At 50.5% G+C, this 18,157-nt stretch overlaps 2 protein-coding genes across 2 annotated transcripts in view; one reads left to right on the top strand and one right to left on the bottom strand.

Moving 5' to 3' along the window:
• The window catches only part of LOC149349002 (caskin-2-like), a 281,321-nt gene that overhangs the window by 197,987 nt on the left and 65,177 nt on the right, over positions 1-18,157 (bottom strand). The gene's annotated exons all lie outside the window — the stretch shown is intronic.
• On the top strand, positions 4,884-7,257 carry LOC149349004 (uncharacterized). Its single transcript, XM_089585964.1, has one exon. The coding sequence runs from the start codon at positions 5,924-5,926 to the stop codon at positions 7,220-7,222; it is 1,299 nt and encodes a 432-aa protein (XP_089442090.1). The 5' UTR covers positions 4,884-5,923; the 3' UTR covers positions 7,223-7,257.

Raw genomic sequence — 18,157 nt, 5'->3', positions numbered from 1 at the left:
CCAGGAACGGACGCCAAAGAGCTGCGCTCTAAAATTAGGAGTCACTTTGGCGACTAAAGTGGTGCAAGGCGAAAGCCTGAGTACAGCATTCTGCCACGAATGTGGTTGTGAATGATGATTCAAGTGCTACCAGCGAATGACGCGTCCACTGGCTGTCTGCGTGTGTTACTGATGTGTGGTTAACATGTTAAGCTTCGCCTGTAAGAGTGGAACGCGACAGCGTCTTGCAACGCTGCCAGGGAGTCCACAGAACGCCATCGCCAATTCGGCTGTACGCCTTGCTGGACGGTAAATTTATTTTTTGAGGAAAGGAAATGTATCTCTCGCATATCTGGGTGGACACCTGCACCTCGCCGTAAGGGAAAGGGGGAAGATGGGAGTGAACGAAGACGCCGTATTAGCTAGACGCGCCTTTGTTCATTCCAAACCATTCAGCTGGCATTACGGAGTGGCTAGCGTGCTCGTATCGCACTCCGGAGACCCTAGTTCGATTCCCCAACTCGACCAATTTCGTTCTCGGTTTTATTGATTTATGCGGTCTAACTAGAAAGGTTAATTAGCTATTTCATATTTATATCATTGCATTTCTATCCATCGTGTTCTGTCATTCACCTGTCAAATGTTGGAACTGTCTAGGATGTTCGACACAACTTATATGAAACGAGCAACGTCGAACTGAGTGGGGAAGTGCGTGGTGGTGGAGCGAACGCGGCTTCGTACTTATCTGTTTTTTTCAGCAGCGTCTCCTTCCGCGGACGCTGTTGTCGCTGCGGCGCGCGTCTTTCTTTTCTTTTCTTCTGACCTCTTCATTCTCCTCTATATTAATTAGGCTAATTGATTAATTAAGCAATTAACTAAACTCAGTCCCACTTAGTTGGAGCATCACTATACGATCCATTTGATTGGTTGCATGGTTACTAGCCAAAGTACAATTGGCCCCATTTGAAATTCGCGCACTGTGACGTCACGAGCATTTCGACCAATTGAAAAGCGTGACATTTTCTGTCGACAACTCCTGCTTACAACGATGAGGCATTAAAGGCTTCCGCCTTAAAAAGAAGTAAACAATTCAAGGTCATCAAGAACTCCCACCTCATGAGACAAACCAATTTCGATGCTGGAAGAGGTAAGACTTTTATTTTCTTTATATCATTAAAAAAACTGCTTTCAGGAACCAAGGACTACACCAATGCGCCTATACGGGATTAAAAAGGGAGTAAGCTCTCCTCTAGTGCACAAACTTAAAAAAAGGGCATTCCTGTTAATTAGAGGGAGTGCGGTATAGAACAACTTATACCATTCTTACTACTTTCTGTTTAGAGTGCACACAGAACCTGTCTACTATCTTTTAGTGCACAAGCACTCGATTTCATAGCGGCCACAGCACCATGTCTTCCGTGTGACCGCTCAAGGCATAGGTAAGTGCGCATTGCATTCCTTGCAGGAATAAACAAAAAATATATTGCTCTAGATGCAGCCTTCGATCGAGTGCGTGCGAATAAACCCACTCCAGAGACACCAGTGGAGAAAAAAAAAGTTAAAAAAAAACAACAACAGACGACGCTTAGACGCCCGCACGTCAAAGCAGACGACCGGCCTAGCGGCGAATCCATCATAATCGTCTGCACTCACGACCGGCCGGCGCCACCTATTTACTCCCAAAGCCTGCCCGCGCACTCCCTGAGGTATTCACGGCTGGCGGCGGTCAGCGGGAGCGTATAACAATGGCGGCAGAGCCAGAGAGAGAAACTGAAGAGATTGAAGGTGGGCGCGGGACGAGGGGAGCTACAGAACGCCAGAAGACGATAAAGAAAGAGCAATGGCTGCTGCCACCAGCTATCTGTCAGTGCGCGCTTCACGGAGGGGGAAATTTATATTCATAACCGTCGCCGGGGATATGGCAGGCCAATGCAAGTGTGCCGTTAAAGAGACACTATATACGCGCTAGGAGGGGAAAAAAATAGCAAACATATCAATACCGAGGAGATCGGAGTACGCCCTTTTAGGACCCCCCCGCCCCTCCCCCCACCTCCGTTCTTCTCCCGGCCCACCCCGGCTTCACTTAGGAGTGTTTAAAGAAGAAAGCGCCCGTGGTGAATCAATCCCCATTTTCAAAGGCGAGTACAATTTCTTGTTTCGGATGTAAGGACTCGGAACAGAGCGCCGGCTGGGTGCGGGCTGGCCTTTCACTCCTGCCTTCCGAAAACATTTACGCTTCAGCTCAGACGAAAAAAGAAAGACTGAAAGATGAAAAACAAAACGCCAAAGCAAAAAAAAAAGAGAGAGAAAGAGAGAGAATCGGGATACAGGTCGTGATGTTCTTCGTAGAAGTCACTTTCGTTCGTTATTTTCATCCAACGTTTCCCCCCTCCCTTTCGTTCCCCAGTGCCTTGTTGATATCCGGGTGCCGCCAGCGCCCTCTTTGTCGGCAATCGCCTTCCGCTACGATGGCTTTACAACTTCATGCTCGCTCCTCCTTTGATTTGATTTAGGGCGAGCCGTTTCCGGGGCCCAACATCCCCGGCCCCAAAGCCGGCGCTTAGAAGTAAAACAAAGCGCAGACGAGAAAGCCGGCCCTACGTCTCCGGCTTAGCCGCGGAGGCATCCTCAAACACCCCCCGTCCCCGGGGAGTAACGGTTCCGACCAAATCGTCTGCTATGTACTCGAGAAGGCGAAAACAGACGACGCAATTTAAAAAAAAAACAAAGACACTAATAAATTAACGATAGAAATTCGCGAGCGTTTTTCGCAGAAGAGTATACCGTCTGCTCGAGCAGCGCAGAACGGAGGCTTAGCAGACGAACAAAAAAAAGACAACGCAGCAGACGGCGCGTGTGCGGCGTGTCGGTGAGCAAGAAGCAGACGAAAATTAAGCGCAACAGGAAACTCCCCGGTGAGCCAACCGACAGTGGCGCGGCCTGTCATTAAGCCCGCGGCGATAATCGGAAGACAGCGCCCCCTACAGAGCGACGCGTTCCGCAGCCGTCGCTTGGGAGTCAGGCCGGAAGTGTCAGGATGGCGGGCTGATTACGCCTCCGCTTCCGCGCGTGCGCGGATCGGATCGAACGTCGGGTTCCCGCGAGTGTTTTAATTAGCAGACGCGACGGCGGTGCAAATGGCCGTTGCGTCGATACCATTCGACGAATTCGTCTTGATTATATGCGCGCCACTGTGCGAGGGGCGGAGTAGGCGACGGAACGCCGCGGGGATCGAGGAAGACGTGGGTTCAGATCGCAAGACTGCTGGCTCGACCCAGTCGCGTCTTGAGTGCGCTATAGCCTATGAGCTGAGTGAATCGTCGCTGTTTAATTGGCTGTGTCACAGAATGGGAGGGGTTCAAAGTGAATAACTAGTAAACCTGTATTAACATTGCAAACCGCCGTCATTTAAGCACACATACGCAGTAGAGTGATTGTACGGCAATAGTGATTTCGACAATCGTTGATTGAATTCGTGATGCACTTTCTATCTGTGAGTAAATCACCATAAACGAGGTGAAATTCTTCAAGCGATTTTGCCCGACGAAAGCGTGTCCGGCGGTGGCTAACTAGGCGACTACCAGAATCTACTCAGGAAGGCAAAAGCCACGGTAAATATGGGCGAAACGCAAAAGGCGCACGTGTGCTGTGCGATGTCAGCGCACGCTAAAGATCCCTAGGTGGTCGAAATTATTCCGGAGCCCTCCACTACGGCAACTCTTTCACTCTTCTTTCAGACCCACCTTCCTCCCTTCCCTTACGGAGCGGTTCGGGTATCAATCGAGATGTGACACAATTACTACGCCATTTGCTTTCCTCAAAAAAAAAATATAATAATAATTTTCAAAGCAAAAGCGACGTTAAACACTGGCAAATGCGGCAGCGGTTTCTATAACCACGAGCAGCCCCACAAAGGCGGAACGCATTGCATTCCTCACATAAAGTGTGATTCGTTCACTGCTTGTTATGGCTTCGTCATTCAGTGTCTTGAATCAGGTACATCCTGAAGTAAGAAAAAAAAATCAACAGAATGACAAACCTTTTCACGAGTTAAGCATTCCTTGTGTTATTCACCATCCTTGCTTCCCGTAGAAATAACGATATGTCTACAGAGTGATGATCGCTTCGGAAAAATGGCAGACATAATCAACCATAACGATTCGAAGAACGCGTACGCGAAGACTTCCAGAAGCACCTGACCGTAAGAAATCTGACCGACAACCCAAGCGGGTAAATTGGTCAGCAACACTTTTTGCGGTCACAAACGTATAGCTCGATTCAACAAAGGTTCTACAATACACAAGACATACTGCTATTTTTAGTGCGAAAGCGCTACTTCACTAGCAAAGATGATAGACCCGAGGTATCTGTGAAGCTTTAACGGAGGGGCAGCGGCCTTGCTTAGCTGTTGCGTCAACGCACGGCACCGGCACCCCTTCCCCGCGTGCGGCCGCTGATATAGCGGCTAACGATAAGATCTTGCATGGGATTGCCTTTGAGGCCGTGTTGGCCTCCTTGCCTCAAGTGCTTTAGCAAGTCCTACTCCCTTTAACTACGTTAAAGCCCTGCCAGTTTTTAAGGCGAAAACCTGTAATGGCTCATACTGTAGTCCGTCCGTTAACAAAGCGTGGCACACGCGTTTAACTCGGCAACTAGAACAGATGGAAGAAAACCAATGGTTGCTTCAGATAGAGGAGGAAAAAATGAACCTGGAAGCCAAGTTTGATCAATGTAGAGTAATCAGTTAATTGAAGGAAATGTCGAAATTGCGTCGAAATAGCGCGGTCGTCGATATAGCCACGCGAACGGTGTGACGTCACATCCACCGGAAGTCGTCACGGCATAGTGTCCTCGTCTTTCGCCTCTCAACGCTTTAGTTGCCCAAGTGTCCTCGCAATTTTTTTAGAGCGCAGCTCTTTGGCGTCCGTTCCTGGGTTTCGCGTCGTCGTCGGCGTCGGCCTCGTAACCAGCTCCGCCCCCCTTTCATCCCCCCAGCGCTATCGGCGTCAGCGGCATCAGTCAGTCGCTGCTATCTCTTCCCTCCTCCCTTTATCGTGTTGTCCGCTTGCTGCGCGCGCTTCTGCCCCCATCGTTTGCCGCTGGGTGTACACGCCGCCCCCCTCCCCCCTCTTCCTGCGAGTCTCCGGTTGTCAAAGCGCCGGCTCGAACTTAATTCCTTTCTTCGCTCCTCCTCCAATGCAACCCCTGTGCGGTGGCAATCAGAGAGCCAGATCGGTGGCGGCGGATCTGTATGTGCATCGCCCGAGCCGTAATTGCCGCTGCCGTTCGCCACTGCGAAAAAATTACGAGGAACTTTAGCGGCTAAAGTGCTGAAAGGCGAAAGCCTGAGTGCTGCATTCTGCTACGTGATTGTTCACTGCACATTTTGTTGGTGCATTAATTAACTGCCAATTAATGACGCTTAAGCTTCGCCTTTAGAAGTGGAACGCGACAGCGTGTTGTAGCGCTGCCACGGAGTCCAAGGAACGCCACCACCCGTTCGGCGCGATGCGTTGCCCTTTGAACGCAACGCTTTTTGAGGAAAGGAAATGGGGCTGTAATTCTCTGTCATCTCGGTGGACACCTGAGCCGCACCGTACAGGAAGGGAGGAAGTGTGAGTGAAAGAAGAAAGAGGGGCCGTAATGAAGAAAATGAAAATTGTATTTGAGGAAAGGAAATTACGCATTAACTGTCTCACATATCTGAGTAGACACTAGTCGAAAATTGTATTTGAGGAAAGGAAGTTGCGCAGTAACTGTCTCACATATTTCGGTGGACACCCGTCAAAATTCGCAGCAGGAAGCAGAAGCTTCTTGCCCCGGTGGCATACGCTTGTTCTACTCCAACAAGGAATCTGATTACTACAACACAACAAAGGCCATAGTAGCACAGGATAATGCTGTACCATGCACGGCACAGGATACAATCGTTGGGTGTAGGTCTATGCAAGAGCAAACAGAGGCCATGCGTAAGGTCGAAACGTTACCCAAGGCCGAAATAGGAAATTTGCCAGCAAATATAATGCTGTGCATTGGCAAGCCTTACATGATCACCCTCAACGTGGATGTTTCCGATGGCCTTGTTAATGGATCGGTGGGAACACTGAAATTCATCGAAAACGACACCCATGGGAAACCGCTACGCATATGGTTGCAGTTCGGGGAGCTTGGCTCCAAACTTGCGATCGGAACCGTAGCGGCCGCAAAATCACACCAGTTACGCAAGCTCAACAGAAACATTCAACCGAACTGGATACCGATTGAAAGGCGTACCGTCACCTGCGTTATCGATAAGAAGACGAAGGTATCGGTAAGAAGATGCCAGCTTCCCGTTGTGCAGGCGAGCGCCATTACCATTCATAAATCCCAGGGTGGCACATATGATGAAGTCGTGTACTCCTACGCCAAGAATCATCCACAGAAGTTGGTATACGTGGCACTGAGTCGCGCTACACACATCAACGGACTCTACCTGACCAATGTTGACAACGACTTCACATTCTACCACGGGAAAGCCAATCCGGACAGAAAGCTAGCCGATGAATTTCGTCGGTTGCAGTCCCACAAACTTGACACCATCACCGCCAAGTGCCTCGCCATGACTGAACAGCCGCACTACTTGTTGATCTCCGCTCTTAACGTACGCTCCCTTGCCGCACATGCCAAGGACGTACACCACGATCACATTCTGTGCCATTCCTCTGTACTTTGCTTTGCTGAAACCTGGATGGATCCCGAAGAGCCTCTCGAAATCATAGATTTCCTATACTGCTGTGGTGCTCGCAGAGACCACAACAGAGCGGCGGGAGTCGCTATCTACTTGCGCACAGGTCTCTCTGCAATACCAGTCGAAATGTTTGGCACGTCACATGAAGTTGGCGAACTGTGCGCCGCAAAGTTGCCCAACGGCTTGCTGGTAGTAGCTGCCTACTTCGCCCCTACCGCACTCACGAAAGACGTCGTGCACTTCCTGCAACTCGCATTAACCGTCCATCGATCCACACCGATGTTAGTAGTGGGGGACTTTAATGTTGACATAAAGACAAACAGCAATTTCCTAACACTTATGCGGGAGAACATCCCGTTCCTCTCGTTCGTAACGCGTCCCACGGCTGTGACAACCTCGCGAGGCACTTGTATAGATCTCGTCTTTGAGAATCAAGCATTGGTGTACCAAGTCGAACATATATCAGTCTATTTCTCCGACCACAAAGCTTCCTTCATGACTGTCAAGAACTGTTAGTGGAGTCTTTGTTAAAGGAATACGTGTGAAAAATAAAAAAAAAATTCTGTGATAGCGCATACATGTGTTGCTCGATTTCTTTGCCTCAATCTATCGAAAAGGTGAAACAGCTTATTTGCTGCGCTCAAATTTCGCATTAGGAAGTAACGTAATCGTCGGTAATTTTTTTGTACGCTTACGTACAAGAGAATTTATTGGAGCGTAATACTTTTATAACCTCACATAAAACAGCAGAAAAAAAGCGCGACAAATAAAATAAAGAGTGGCAGGCGATTTTTCGACCTGTTGGAGACCTGCGCGAAAAGCCGCCCGGCGGCATGAAATATGCAAACACCATTCACAAACACAGTCGGCACCGCGGGGAATACAGAGCAGTCAAGCAACATTACGACAGCCGACAGAGCGCAAAGCACTAACCCCTCCCCCTAAAAAAAAAAAGAAGAAAAGAGGCCCGAAAAGACAGCCCCGCAGCATCAGCACCAAGAACAATCGCGAGCCGTAATAACGATCCCGAAGCAGCGCCGGCCGCTCCGTCAGACAATGAGAGAGAAAGCTTCCGCGCTCGCAGAAAAGGACGCCGGGCCGAGACAATTCGTCACGAAACACGGCTTTTTGGTCTGTGTACACACACGGAGAGAGAGGAGTACTCTAACGGGTTCCCAGGCGCGAGAAATGGCAATTGTCATCGCCTACGCGAGCGCTCTCGTCTGCAAAGACAGACTAGGTACAAAAAATAAAATAAAACAAAACGTACAAAAGCAGTCGCCCGTGCGTGGGAAACCGGCATAGCTTCGCACGCCTGGACGGACCTGCTGCCGCGTATGCGTCGTCGTCTGCCAGCACCAAAATCGCTCTCAAGCACGAACACGCCCGGTCTGGCACCCCCCCCCCCCCCCTTCTACCCCATCACCGCTGCTATTGTCTCAACTTACGCGAATGTCGTTCCCTCGCGATGCCAGTTCGCGAGTTTTTTTTGTTTTTTTTTGTGGGGGAAATTGCCTCCCATAAAGGTACTACATATTTGCTCAACTGCAGCTCTCAATCTGTTATTTCTGCGCTGCGCTCTAAACGCTCATACGACACTAGCAGGGCGCCCAGACGAGAGGGACCGAAATTCGTCGTCTGCTCCACAATATCGGCCAGCTGTCGTCTGCCTCTCCCGAAACTACACGGTGCGCGACGCGAATTCGCTTCGGAAATTCGTTTCTGCACAATCGCGTGTACGTTTCGTCTTTTTTTGTTTTGCAGTTATCGCTGCCACTGCGAGCCCCGGTGATGCGTGGCCGTTTGTTTATTTTCTTTTCATCGCCTGCTGCGAGTTCAAGCATGTTTCGATTTTCGAGTGCGTATTCGCCCATAAAGCGCCTCACACACGCACGGCGTCAGATCACGTCGAGGTTTCTGGTTCACTGGTATACGCATCAAGCCAGCGTAGCCAAAACATCTGATCGACTCGTCTTGAACAGGTATAGTTATGGGATCAATTTGAACGGAATTCGATGCAGTTCCTGTTGTGTCCCCTTATTGCTTTTGTGTGTGTGCGCCCCCGCGTCCTCCTCCTAACGACCACTCAATCCTCCTCCTAACGACCACTCGCATCCTCCTCTTAACGACCACGACAGTTGCCCCTCGTCGCACGCTGTCGCCGGATGCCCCCCCACGGTGCGCCCCCGCACCCTCCTCCTGTTCTGGGAAGCCACTCCCTCCCGTGGACGCTTCTCCACTCCCTCCTTTCTTCGGGCGGCCAGTTCGGCTCCTACCTCGGTCGACGCTGGTCGCACCCTCATCGGCTTTAAATAAACGAAGTCTTAAAGTACCGTGTGCGTCTTTCGCTGCATTCAACACAGCGACCGGACACGACAGTGGCGACGAGAAAGTGGATTCGACCCGCGCTACGCAACGCTATTGACAAGCCATGGCTACGCGAGGGTTTCCCAATCAGATACCAGAATTCAACGGCTCATCGTGGTCATCGTGGGTTGGACGCCTTCAGTTCTACTTTGAAGCTAACAACATCACAGACCCAGCCTTGAAGAGGGCCAACCTGCTGACGCTGTGCGGGGAGCAGACCTACGATACTGTCTGCGCCCTTATTCAGCCAAGCACACCAGCGGCAGTGTCTTACGACGACATCGTATCAGCACTGCAAAAGCACTACGACCCAAGGCCATCCGAGGTCTACAGCCGGGCTCGCTTCCAACGACGAGATCAACTGGGAGGAGAAACTGTGAGCGCCTACGTAGCCGCGCTCAAGAAGCTCGCTGCCGACTGCAATTTTGGAACGCTGTCGACAACAGCTACCGGGCAGGAGGGAGACGCAGCTTCTTCTGCTAACACCACCATGCTTCCCTTGGACGTGATGTTACGCGACAGATTTGTGTGCGGACTGAGTGACGAGTCACTGCAGCAGCGCCTGTTCGCTGAGAAGGACCTCACATTCAGCAAAGCTTACGACATCGCCGTTCGAGCGGAGAGCGCCGGTCACCAGCAGAGAGGGATTCGCCGGAACACCGAGCCGGTACACCAGACAAGCAACCAGGTGCGCAAGCCTTCTGTTGTTGTAAAATCGGTCAAAAAGGCACAACGCTGCTGGCGGTGTGACGACCAACACAACCCCCAGGGATGTCGATTCCAGTCAGCCACGTGTAATTTTTGCCACAAGCGAGGGCATATCGAAAGAGCATGCATTACGAAACGGAGACTTGCCAAGATAAAGTCACCTTCCCAGCCTAATCACAGCGTCAACGCCTCAGAGAATACGCCGCTATCTGATCTCCATGGAGCAACATCAGCAACACCATCTGTGTTGTACGACCTGAACACCATGAATCTCGGCACGCGACCGAAGATTTTTACAGAAGTAAGCGTACATCACCAGCTGATTAAGTTCGAGGTGGACTCCGGCGCAGCCTGTACTCTGATCAGTGAGGACACGTTCCGAACTTCATGGCCATCTGACGCACCCGCCCTGCAACAAGACGACACGCACCTGCGAACGTGGTCAGGACAGAATCTGCCACTATTGGGCTCTGCCAACGTGCAGGTTAACTACAACGGCCAGACCCATACGCTACCTCTGCTTGTTGTGAAGGGCACAGGATCAAGCCTTCTAGGGAGAAACTGGTTTTCTCCACTAGGCGTGATGATATGCGGCAAACATCAAAACGCCGATGCGCTAAGCCGTCTGCCACTAGACGCAACTGTTGACGAACCATTTCCACCAGGAGACGTTCTGATGTTCGAAGCACTGCCAGAACCTCCGCTTACAGCAGGCACAGTTGCAGCATCTACGCAGAAGTGCGCAGCTCTCCGGCTAGTTTACACAGCTGTTCAACAAGGCAACGTGCATAAACTCAAAGGGGACAACTTCGACGCTTACCGCAGGCGAGCTACAGAGTTGAGCACCCATCGCGGCTGCATCATATTTGGGTCCCGAGTTGTGATGCCGAGAGAACTACGCGCACAAGCTATGTCTCTCATCCACGCCGGACATCGGGGCATCGTTGCAATGAAAAAGTGTGCCAGAAGCTACATGTGGTGGCCTGGCATTGACAACGACATCGAAACAGTGGTGCGAGAATGCAAGCCTTGCCAGAGCAGCCGGAGCGCCCCGCCGAAAGCTCCTGTCCCAGAATGGGAAAAGCCAGACACACCATGGCACACACTGCACATTGATTTTGCAGGACCAATTGAGGGCTGCACTTTCCTTGTGGTCGTAGATGCCTACACAAAGTGGCTTGAGATAAGGCAAATGGGACAGACGACTTCGGCAGCAGTCATTGACAACCTCCGATCACTATTTGCAACGTTCGGCCTGCCGCGCAAGGTAGTGTCGGACAACGGAACACCGTTTGTGTCTGCGGAGATCCTCAAGTTTTATCGCGACAACGGGATCTCATCAGTTACATCGGCCCCCTACCACCCAGCGACAAACGGACAAGCCGAGCGCTACGTAGCCGAGCTAAAACGCGCCCTTGAAAGAGATCAGACAGGCTCGCTGCAGCGCCGCCTTGCGCGCTTTCTCTTCAAGCAGCACACGACGGTTCAGAGCACAACAGGCGAGACCCCCTCGAAAATGATGTTCGAGCGTGAAATGCGAACCCAGCTCACAGCCATCCTCCCCGAGCCAAAGGCAGAGACGTTCCGGGAAGAAAAAGCAATTCCGCGCTGCGGCACGCTTAATGAGGGGCAGCGCGTCCTCGCCCGACAGTTTCTGAAAAAGCCACGCTGGGAGGAAGCTACAATTGTCAGACGCATAGGCCTGCGCTCTTGGCTCGTCAACATACATGGCACAGTAGCACGCCGACATCTCAACCAGCTGCGTAGATTTACGACGCCGTCTGAGAGCTGTCCGCCAGCGGAGAGAACACGTGCACCATTTTCCCACATAGCCTGGCACCTCTTCCCGGAAGAAGAGACTTCGCCCAGGACAGACCCAGGAGACACAGCGAACAACAGCCAGCCTACAAGTGTTTCTCCCCCGAGCGCACAAAGCCAGCGCGCCTCCACGCGTGAGCGCCGACCCCCTGCACGATACCAGGCAACTTTCTAAGGGGGAAGGAAGTGTTGTGTCCCCTTATTGCTTTTGTGTGTGTGCGCCCCCGCGTCCTCCTCCTAACGACCACTCAATCCTCCTCCTAACGACCACTCGCATCCTCCTCTTAACGACCACGACAGTTGCCCCTCGTCGCACGCTGTCGCCGGATGCCCCCCCACGGTGCGCCCCCGCACCCTCCTCCTCTTCTGGGAAGCCACTCCCTCCCGTGGACGCTTCTCCACTCCCTCCTTTCTTCGGGCGGCCAGTTCGGCTCCTACCTCGGTCGACGCTGGTCGCACCCTCATCAGCTTTAAATAAACAAAGTCTTAAAGTACCGTGTGCGTCTTCGCTGCATTCAACACAGCGACCGGACACGACAGTTCCCCAGGCGACTTTTGTACTCAAAGGATAAACAACACACACAATTGGACAGATCTAGAGCCGGTAGTTGGTCTGAAGCGACAAGACGGCTTGGTTTGGTTCACAGCTTATGGGGGTATAACGTCTCAAAGCGACTCAGGCTATGAGAGACGCCGTAATGGAGGGCTCCGGGTAATTTCGACCACCGGGGGTTCTTTAACGCGCACTGACATCGCACCGTACACGGGCCTCCAGCATTTCTCCTCCATCGAAATGCGACCGCCGCGGCGGGGATCGAACCCGCGTCTTACGGGTCACCAGCCGAGCACCTTTACCACAGAGCAACCGCGGCGGCTTGTGACGAGACGGAATCGCCATCTCTCGCACACTCCACGAAACTGGTAATAATAACTGTGGTATTACAAGACAACGTACCTGACACGATCAAGTAGGGGGCCCCCTATATACACCGCTTACCGTAATACAAGTCACGACATTGCATCTGTTAACCGCTTGATATAGGACACAAACCAAACATACCAATATAGGCGTCGTCATAAATGCCGACGCGGAGGGCATTAATACTTGTTCTTTCAGATTCTCCGAAGAGCGTACGTCACCTCGGAATCTGTTATTTCGATGTTTATTACCAGTTCCAGCGCCACCAGAATTCTCTTCCAGTTAATGAATTACAAGCGTAGTGACCAGCGCGACCAAGCGAACATACCGACTGAATAAGAGTTCATAATATTACGACCGCAACCCCAACTAATTTTATTGTCACTGTTTTAGTGATTTTATAGGGTATTTCAACAAGAAGGCTCCGTCGCCGTATGACATGGCTTGTACAGGGATCTGTCAATCGCGAAACGTCCCTTCCGACAAGCACCTTTACCTTTTACACTAACTTTCGGAGAGGCCATAAGTATTGAGACCGTCTACAAAGTGCAGTTGACAAGCCGCGCATTATCTCCTTGAAGAATGACGCAAGAACACATATTATTTCCTTGTTCTAGCAGCGAACGGAAACAGAAAGCAGAGAGCGCAAAATATACCGGCAAAGTACATACTGACTTTGAAACCTACACGTATACACGTCCTATAACCGTACCTCCCCGCACAGCAGTTTCTATGCAAGCCTCCCTGACGTATACCGCTCGAATAAATTGCCAGTTCCTCTTCCTCTTTCTTGAAAGAGTGACAACTCTCGCAAGCGGAAAAGAACTCGTGTCTGAAAGCCGCGAAAAATATAAATAAAACAAGCACGCGCAAAGGAAGTGAATAACGCAAGCGAAAAAATAATAACAACAATAATCCTCAACGCACGGCAGGCAACGCTTTTTTGGCACGCACCAAGCGTCGTCTGCGCCTGGACGCGTTCGCAGACGAACACCGAGAAGCGCGCAGAAGACAACTACACAGGGGGGGCGCAGCTTGCGGAGAAAATCGTCTGCCGCGCGGCCGGAGCTGTCGTCTGCTCCAAAAGTCAGCTCCGCGCGCTGTCGTCGGCACGCCGCTTTTCAAAAAGAGAACCGCCAAGGAAGGCAGTAGGCGCAACAGTGACGCCACCATGAGAAAGGAGATACGAGAAAAACAAAAAGGTAAAAGAAGCAGCCGGATGAAGAAGCTCGATGGTGGAGACGAGTACAAACACGCGAACGCGATATGTATTCCACAAACTGCGCCGCGCAACAAAAAAGAAAAAAGAAAAAAAGAACAGCTTTCTCCCCATAGACAGGAAGGAAGCACTGATGGTGGGTAGTGTTGAACCCGTTGTGAACTTCTTCCGCTTTTAGAGGACGACGCCATAAGTATTCAGCCGGCGTGCGGGAGGTGTGTATAGAAAGTCAGCTCTTCCGATATCGACCCCCCCCCCCCCCCCCCCTTTCTTTCGGCTCGCTGGCAAGCTTGTTCCGTGCTTTTACTTCGTGATACGTCAAAAGTGGGCGATCGATTTAGAAGGGTCTTTAGCGGCGCTGAAAAAAACGCGCCTGCGGCGACGCCAAACAGCTTTTTGTATTTTTTATTATCGTTATTCAGTGCCCTCACTAAGGACTGCAGCTGGGCACGGTGGCTACGTGTACTTATTTCGCTCTGCATTACGCCACAAGCTAACATTTGCGGAAACTTTCTCTAGCAAGGTTACCAGCACTTTTTCTACCTTGGCTGCATCGCCTACCTGGCTTAACACATAAGTACTCGGCTATCTAAGGCAAGCCCAACTTCATACTGTAAACATGAATAGGCCTGTAAGGGAGCAGAAAATGCACTCGGACAGCTTGCTACCTTTTTACTTTTTCTTTAAAAAGTGTACCGTACATTTAAGTACCAGTCGGCTATTACAAAAAATTCTTTAGACAGTCCATAGACTGTCCATAGCCGTCTGTCGACCTATAATGTCTATAGACAAATCCCAGAGAATAGTCTATAGGCAATAAAATTTTTATAGACAGTCTATAGACAAGATTTATGGCCACACACATTTATTAGACTTTTGTCCACAGACACTATAAACACTATGAATAGACGAAAAGAAATATCTCCCGCCGCGGTGGTGCAGTGGTCATGGCACTCGGCTGCCGGCTCGAAAGACGCGGGTTCGTTCCCGGCCGCGGCGGCCGAATTTTGATGGAGGCGAAATTCTAGAGGCCCATGTACAGTGCGATGTCAGTGCACGTTAAAGAACCCCAGGTGGTCTAAATTTCCGGAGCCCTCCACTACGGCGTTCCTCACAGCCTGAGTCGCTTTGGGAGGCTAACCCCCCCCCCCCCCCCCCCCCCCAAAGACCAATAAACCAAACCGAAAAGAAATATCTATAGGAAGGCAACAGAGTCTATAAAAAGTCTACAGAATGTCTATACACCATTTTTATAAGGGCGAACATGTGTACAGCTCATATAAACCAACTCGGCTCGCACCGACCATGGCTGCGCTGGATTGAGATGAGTACTGCTGACACCAGCCCTCGAGAAAACCTTCGGGTGACGCGCATCCATAGATATTAGACGGATACCGAGGAGAAATTGGAGTTAGCCCGTATTGACGAGGATCGCGGTATGACACAGGTGCTACTTTCACTCAAAGCGGATCACTGACAGGCTAGAAAAGTAAAAGAAACGAACTGTAGGTGTCGCCACTACCGGCATTTTCGCACGCAAGCAACGAATGCCTGAGGCTAGGTTACACCGCTATTCACTACTGAAAAGTGATCACGGAGTCCTTCTCGACCTTTACATCATGAGTACGAATCCAGCGGCGGGAAAATTAAATCGAGTTTTCTTGGCAGTAAATGCGTCTTCTGCTGCCGGACAAACATACAGCCAGAAAGAACCAAAGAACCGATTTTTAGGGAGCGCGAAACTTCGATGGCGTTGCCCACAGCGTCCGTTCAGCAAGAAAAAAAAAATGCAGAGCAGAGTACGACAGACATGAGCTGTACACTTCAAACCCCAATAAGCCTATATAGGAGTAAAAAACGGTGTAAGCTCTGTCCTTGAGCGCATTGCCTTTTAGGGGAAGGACATTTTGTCCAAGTCCGGGGGTATTGTTCCATCACCAAAAACATGAAACACTTACGGTTGACAACAAAAACAGATTCCGTATTCAAAACATGTGAAGTTCTAGCTGATGCGAAAAGTTTAACCGAGGTTCAACCTACTTTATTCACTAACCTCAACACTTCCGGTGCTGCGTTTAAAAGCCTCCTTTCTATTGCTGGTTTATGGAGGTTTGATGTCCTAAAGCGACTCAAGCTGTGAGGGACGCCGTAGTGGAGGGCTCCGGAAATTTCGACCACCTGGGGCTCTTTAACGTGCACTGACATCGCACAGTGCACGGGACTCTAGAATTTCGCCTCCATCGAAATTCGACCGCCGCGGCCGGGATCGAACCCGTGTCTTTCGGGTCAGCAGCCGAGTGCCTTTGCCTCTGAGCCACCGCGGCGGCACCTTCCACTGCTAACCACATGCAGTTACTATGTTTTGAAATGGGAACACGCGTCCGTTGCCAAGAGTAAGCATTCCGTATAGGGAGTGATAGAAATCTACCCCGGGACTTGGGCAGCATATACATATACTCTGCCCCTGGAACGGAGTGCGATAGATGACAGCTTAATCCCTTTTTCACTCTCATACAGACTTATTCGAGTTTAGAGTGTATATGGGATGAGCGATACCTGAGCTGTTTCTTTTACTTAGGATGCAGCTCAGAAGCTCGCGAAGTGTCCCTCTTATTTATATTTCGTTATGGAATGTATCCACAGTACATCCACAGTGTATCCACAGGAGGCAGTGTATCCACAGTGTATCGTTATGCAGTGTATTCACAGGTCTAACCGCTCTATGACGTCATTGACAGCAGAGGTAACAACGATCGTTTCAAATGCCAGATGACACAGTCATCAACAAGCTATGGCACCACTCCATAATTTCGAGTGCACAGTATCTTGATCGGCTACAAAAGCAAAGGGAGGCGCGTTCACAATATCCCTGATGCCGGAAAGACCGCTCGATATTTTGCAGCACTTGCGCGAGCTATAGCTTCTCGTATGTTTATCTGCCAGGCAAAGAACTTTTTTTCGTTCATAGTTGTGAAAATTCACGCATGTCACTAGGTATGAGCCCCTGTCCTATGTCTTCCCTCCTTCTGGTCTGTCCTTTTCTGCGCTGTTTTACCAGATGTGCATCACTACACACTAAACAAGAATACGCCTACATTGGAGTACAGAGGCAGTAAGCTGCCCTCTAACGCACTCTATTTCATAAAAGGAAGTGCGCGACGTGACAGCTCCCTTACAAAAAAAGTTTAGACAGTCTATAGAGTGTCTATAGAGTTCTGTCTATAAAGCCTATAGACTGTCTATAGAGAAATCCTTGAGAACAGTCTATAGGCAATACCAATGCCATAGACAGTCTATAGGCAATACAAATGCCATAGACAGTCTATAGGCAATATAAATGCCATAGACAGTCTATATACTATGAACAGACAAAAAGCAATATCTATAAGAAGTCAATAGAGTCAATAAGAAGTCTATAGACTGTCTATAGACCATTTTTGTAAGGGCTTACTCCATTTTTACTCCTTTCGGTTTAAAGTGCTATAGGTGCTTTGAGGCCGCACAGTATAGACCGTGTATAAATATCCGCGCATTTTCCCCATTAAAACTTGGAACTTAGAGCCTTGCTGTCAACGACTCTTGGTTGTCCCTCGCCAGCTGCTGCTGCGCTATACAGTTCCGCGAATAATAGACCCAACCAACCCGGGTTATAGTCATCTACAAAACAGCACACCGACCTCATCACACTTCATACGGGACGGTGCCGCCAAAACCGACGAAATCCCCACGGATTCCAGTAATTATCCTCGCCATTCTTCTCGGTTTTTTTTTTTTGTTCACACCGCGGCACATCGGAAAAAAACGGCGGAAAGAAAAGGTCGAATTCCGGGGGAGTTGAGGAAAACGACGAAGGGATGAAAATAACCGGAAACAAGGGAAGAACGTTTAGGGAAAGGAATACAATGATAGCGCAGAGGAAGAACTGTACGTGAGGAGTAGGGAGGTTGGGGGGGAGGAGGGGTACGAGGACTAGCTCTCGCCGCAGCCGGTGCGCTGCACAGATTGCGTCTCATCGATCTCGAAGGGGAAAAAAAGTTGGGAAAAGGAAGTCGGCGACGAGCGTCGCGGTCCGCAGATTCGGGAACAAAGGGGAAATCGGGATGAAGAGACAGGAGCTCGGGGGGAGGGAGGGGGAGAAAAAAAAAGAAAGGAGGTCGCATAATGGCGGGAAAGGAGGAAAGAGGAGTAAAGGAATCGCAGAGGTGCGCGGGTCGTATAAGCTCGCCGGCGCACGCGACACGGATCATTCGGCTCTGCGCTTGCGACCCTCGCGAAATGGACCCGCCGTCGACACGTGTCGAGGCCAGCTCCCCTTGCTTTGTTTCCTTCCTTTTTTTTCTTTTCCCGCGGTTCCGATTCACCGCGCGCTCGTTTTTGTATCACTCCCGGCCAGACGAAGCCCGGGATCTTCAGGGATCTT

The sequence above is a fragment of the Amblyomma mixtum genome, chromosome 4 (assembly GCF_055824585.1).
Source record: "Amblyomma mixtum isolate Tamu chromosome 4, ASM5582458v1, whole genome shotgun sequence".
Lineage (NCBI taxonomy): Eukaryota > Metazoa > Arthropoda > Arachnida > Ixodida > Ixodidae > Amblyomma > Amblyomma mixtum.
This window is presented reverse-complemented; position numbering and strand designations above follow the sequence as displayed.

What these genes read in the sequence shown, in the direction of transcription:
- LOC149349004 (XM_089585964.1), top strand. Translation starts at nt 5,924, where the DNA reads ATGCAAGAGCAAACAGAGGCCATGCGTAAGGTCGAAACGTTACCCAAG.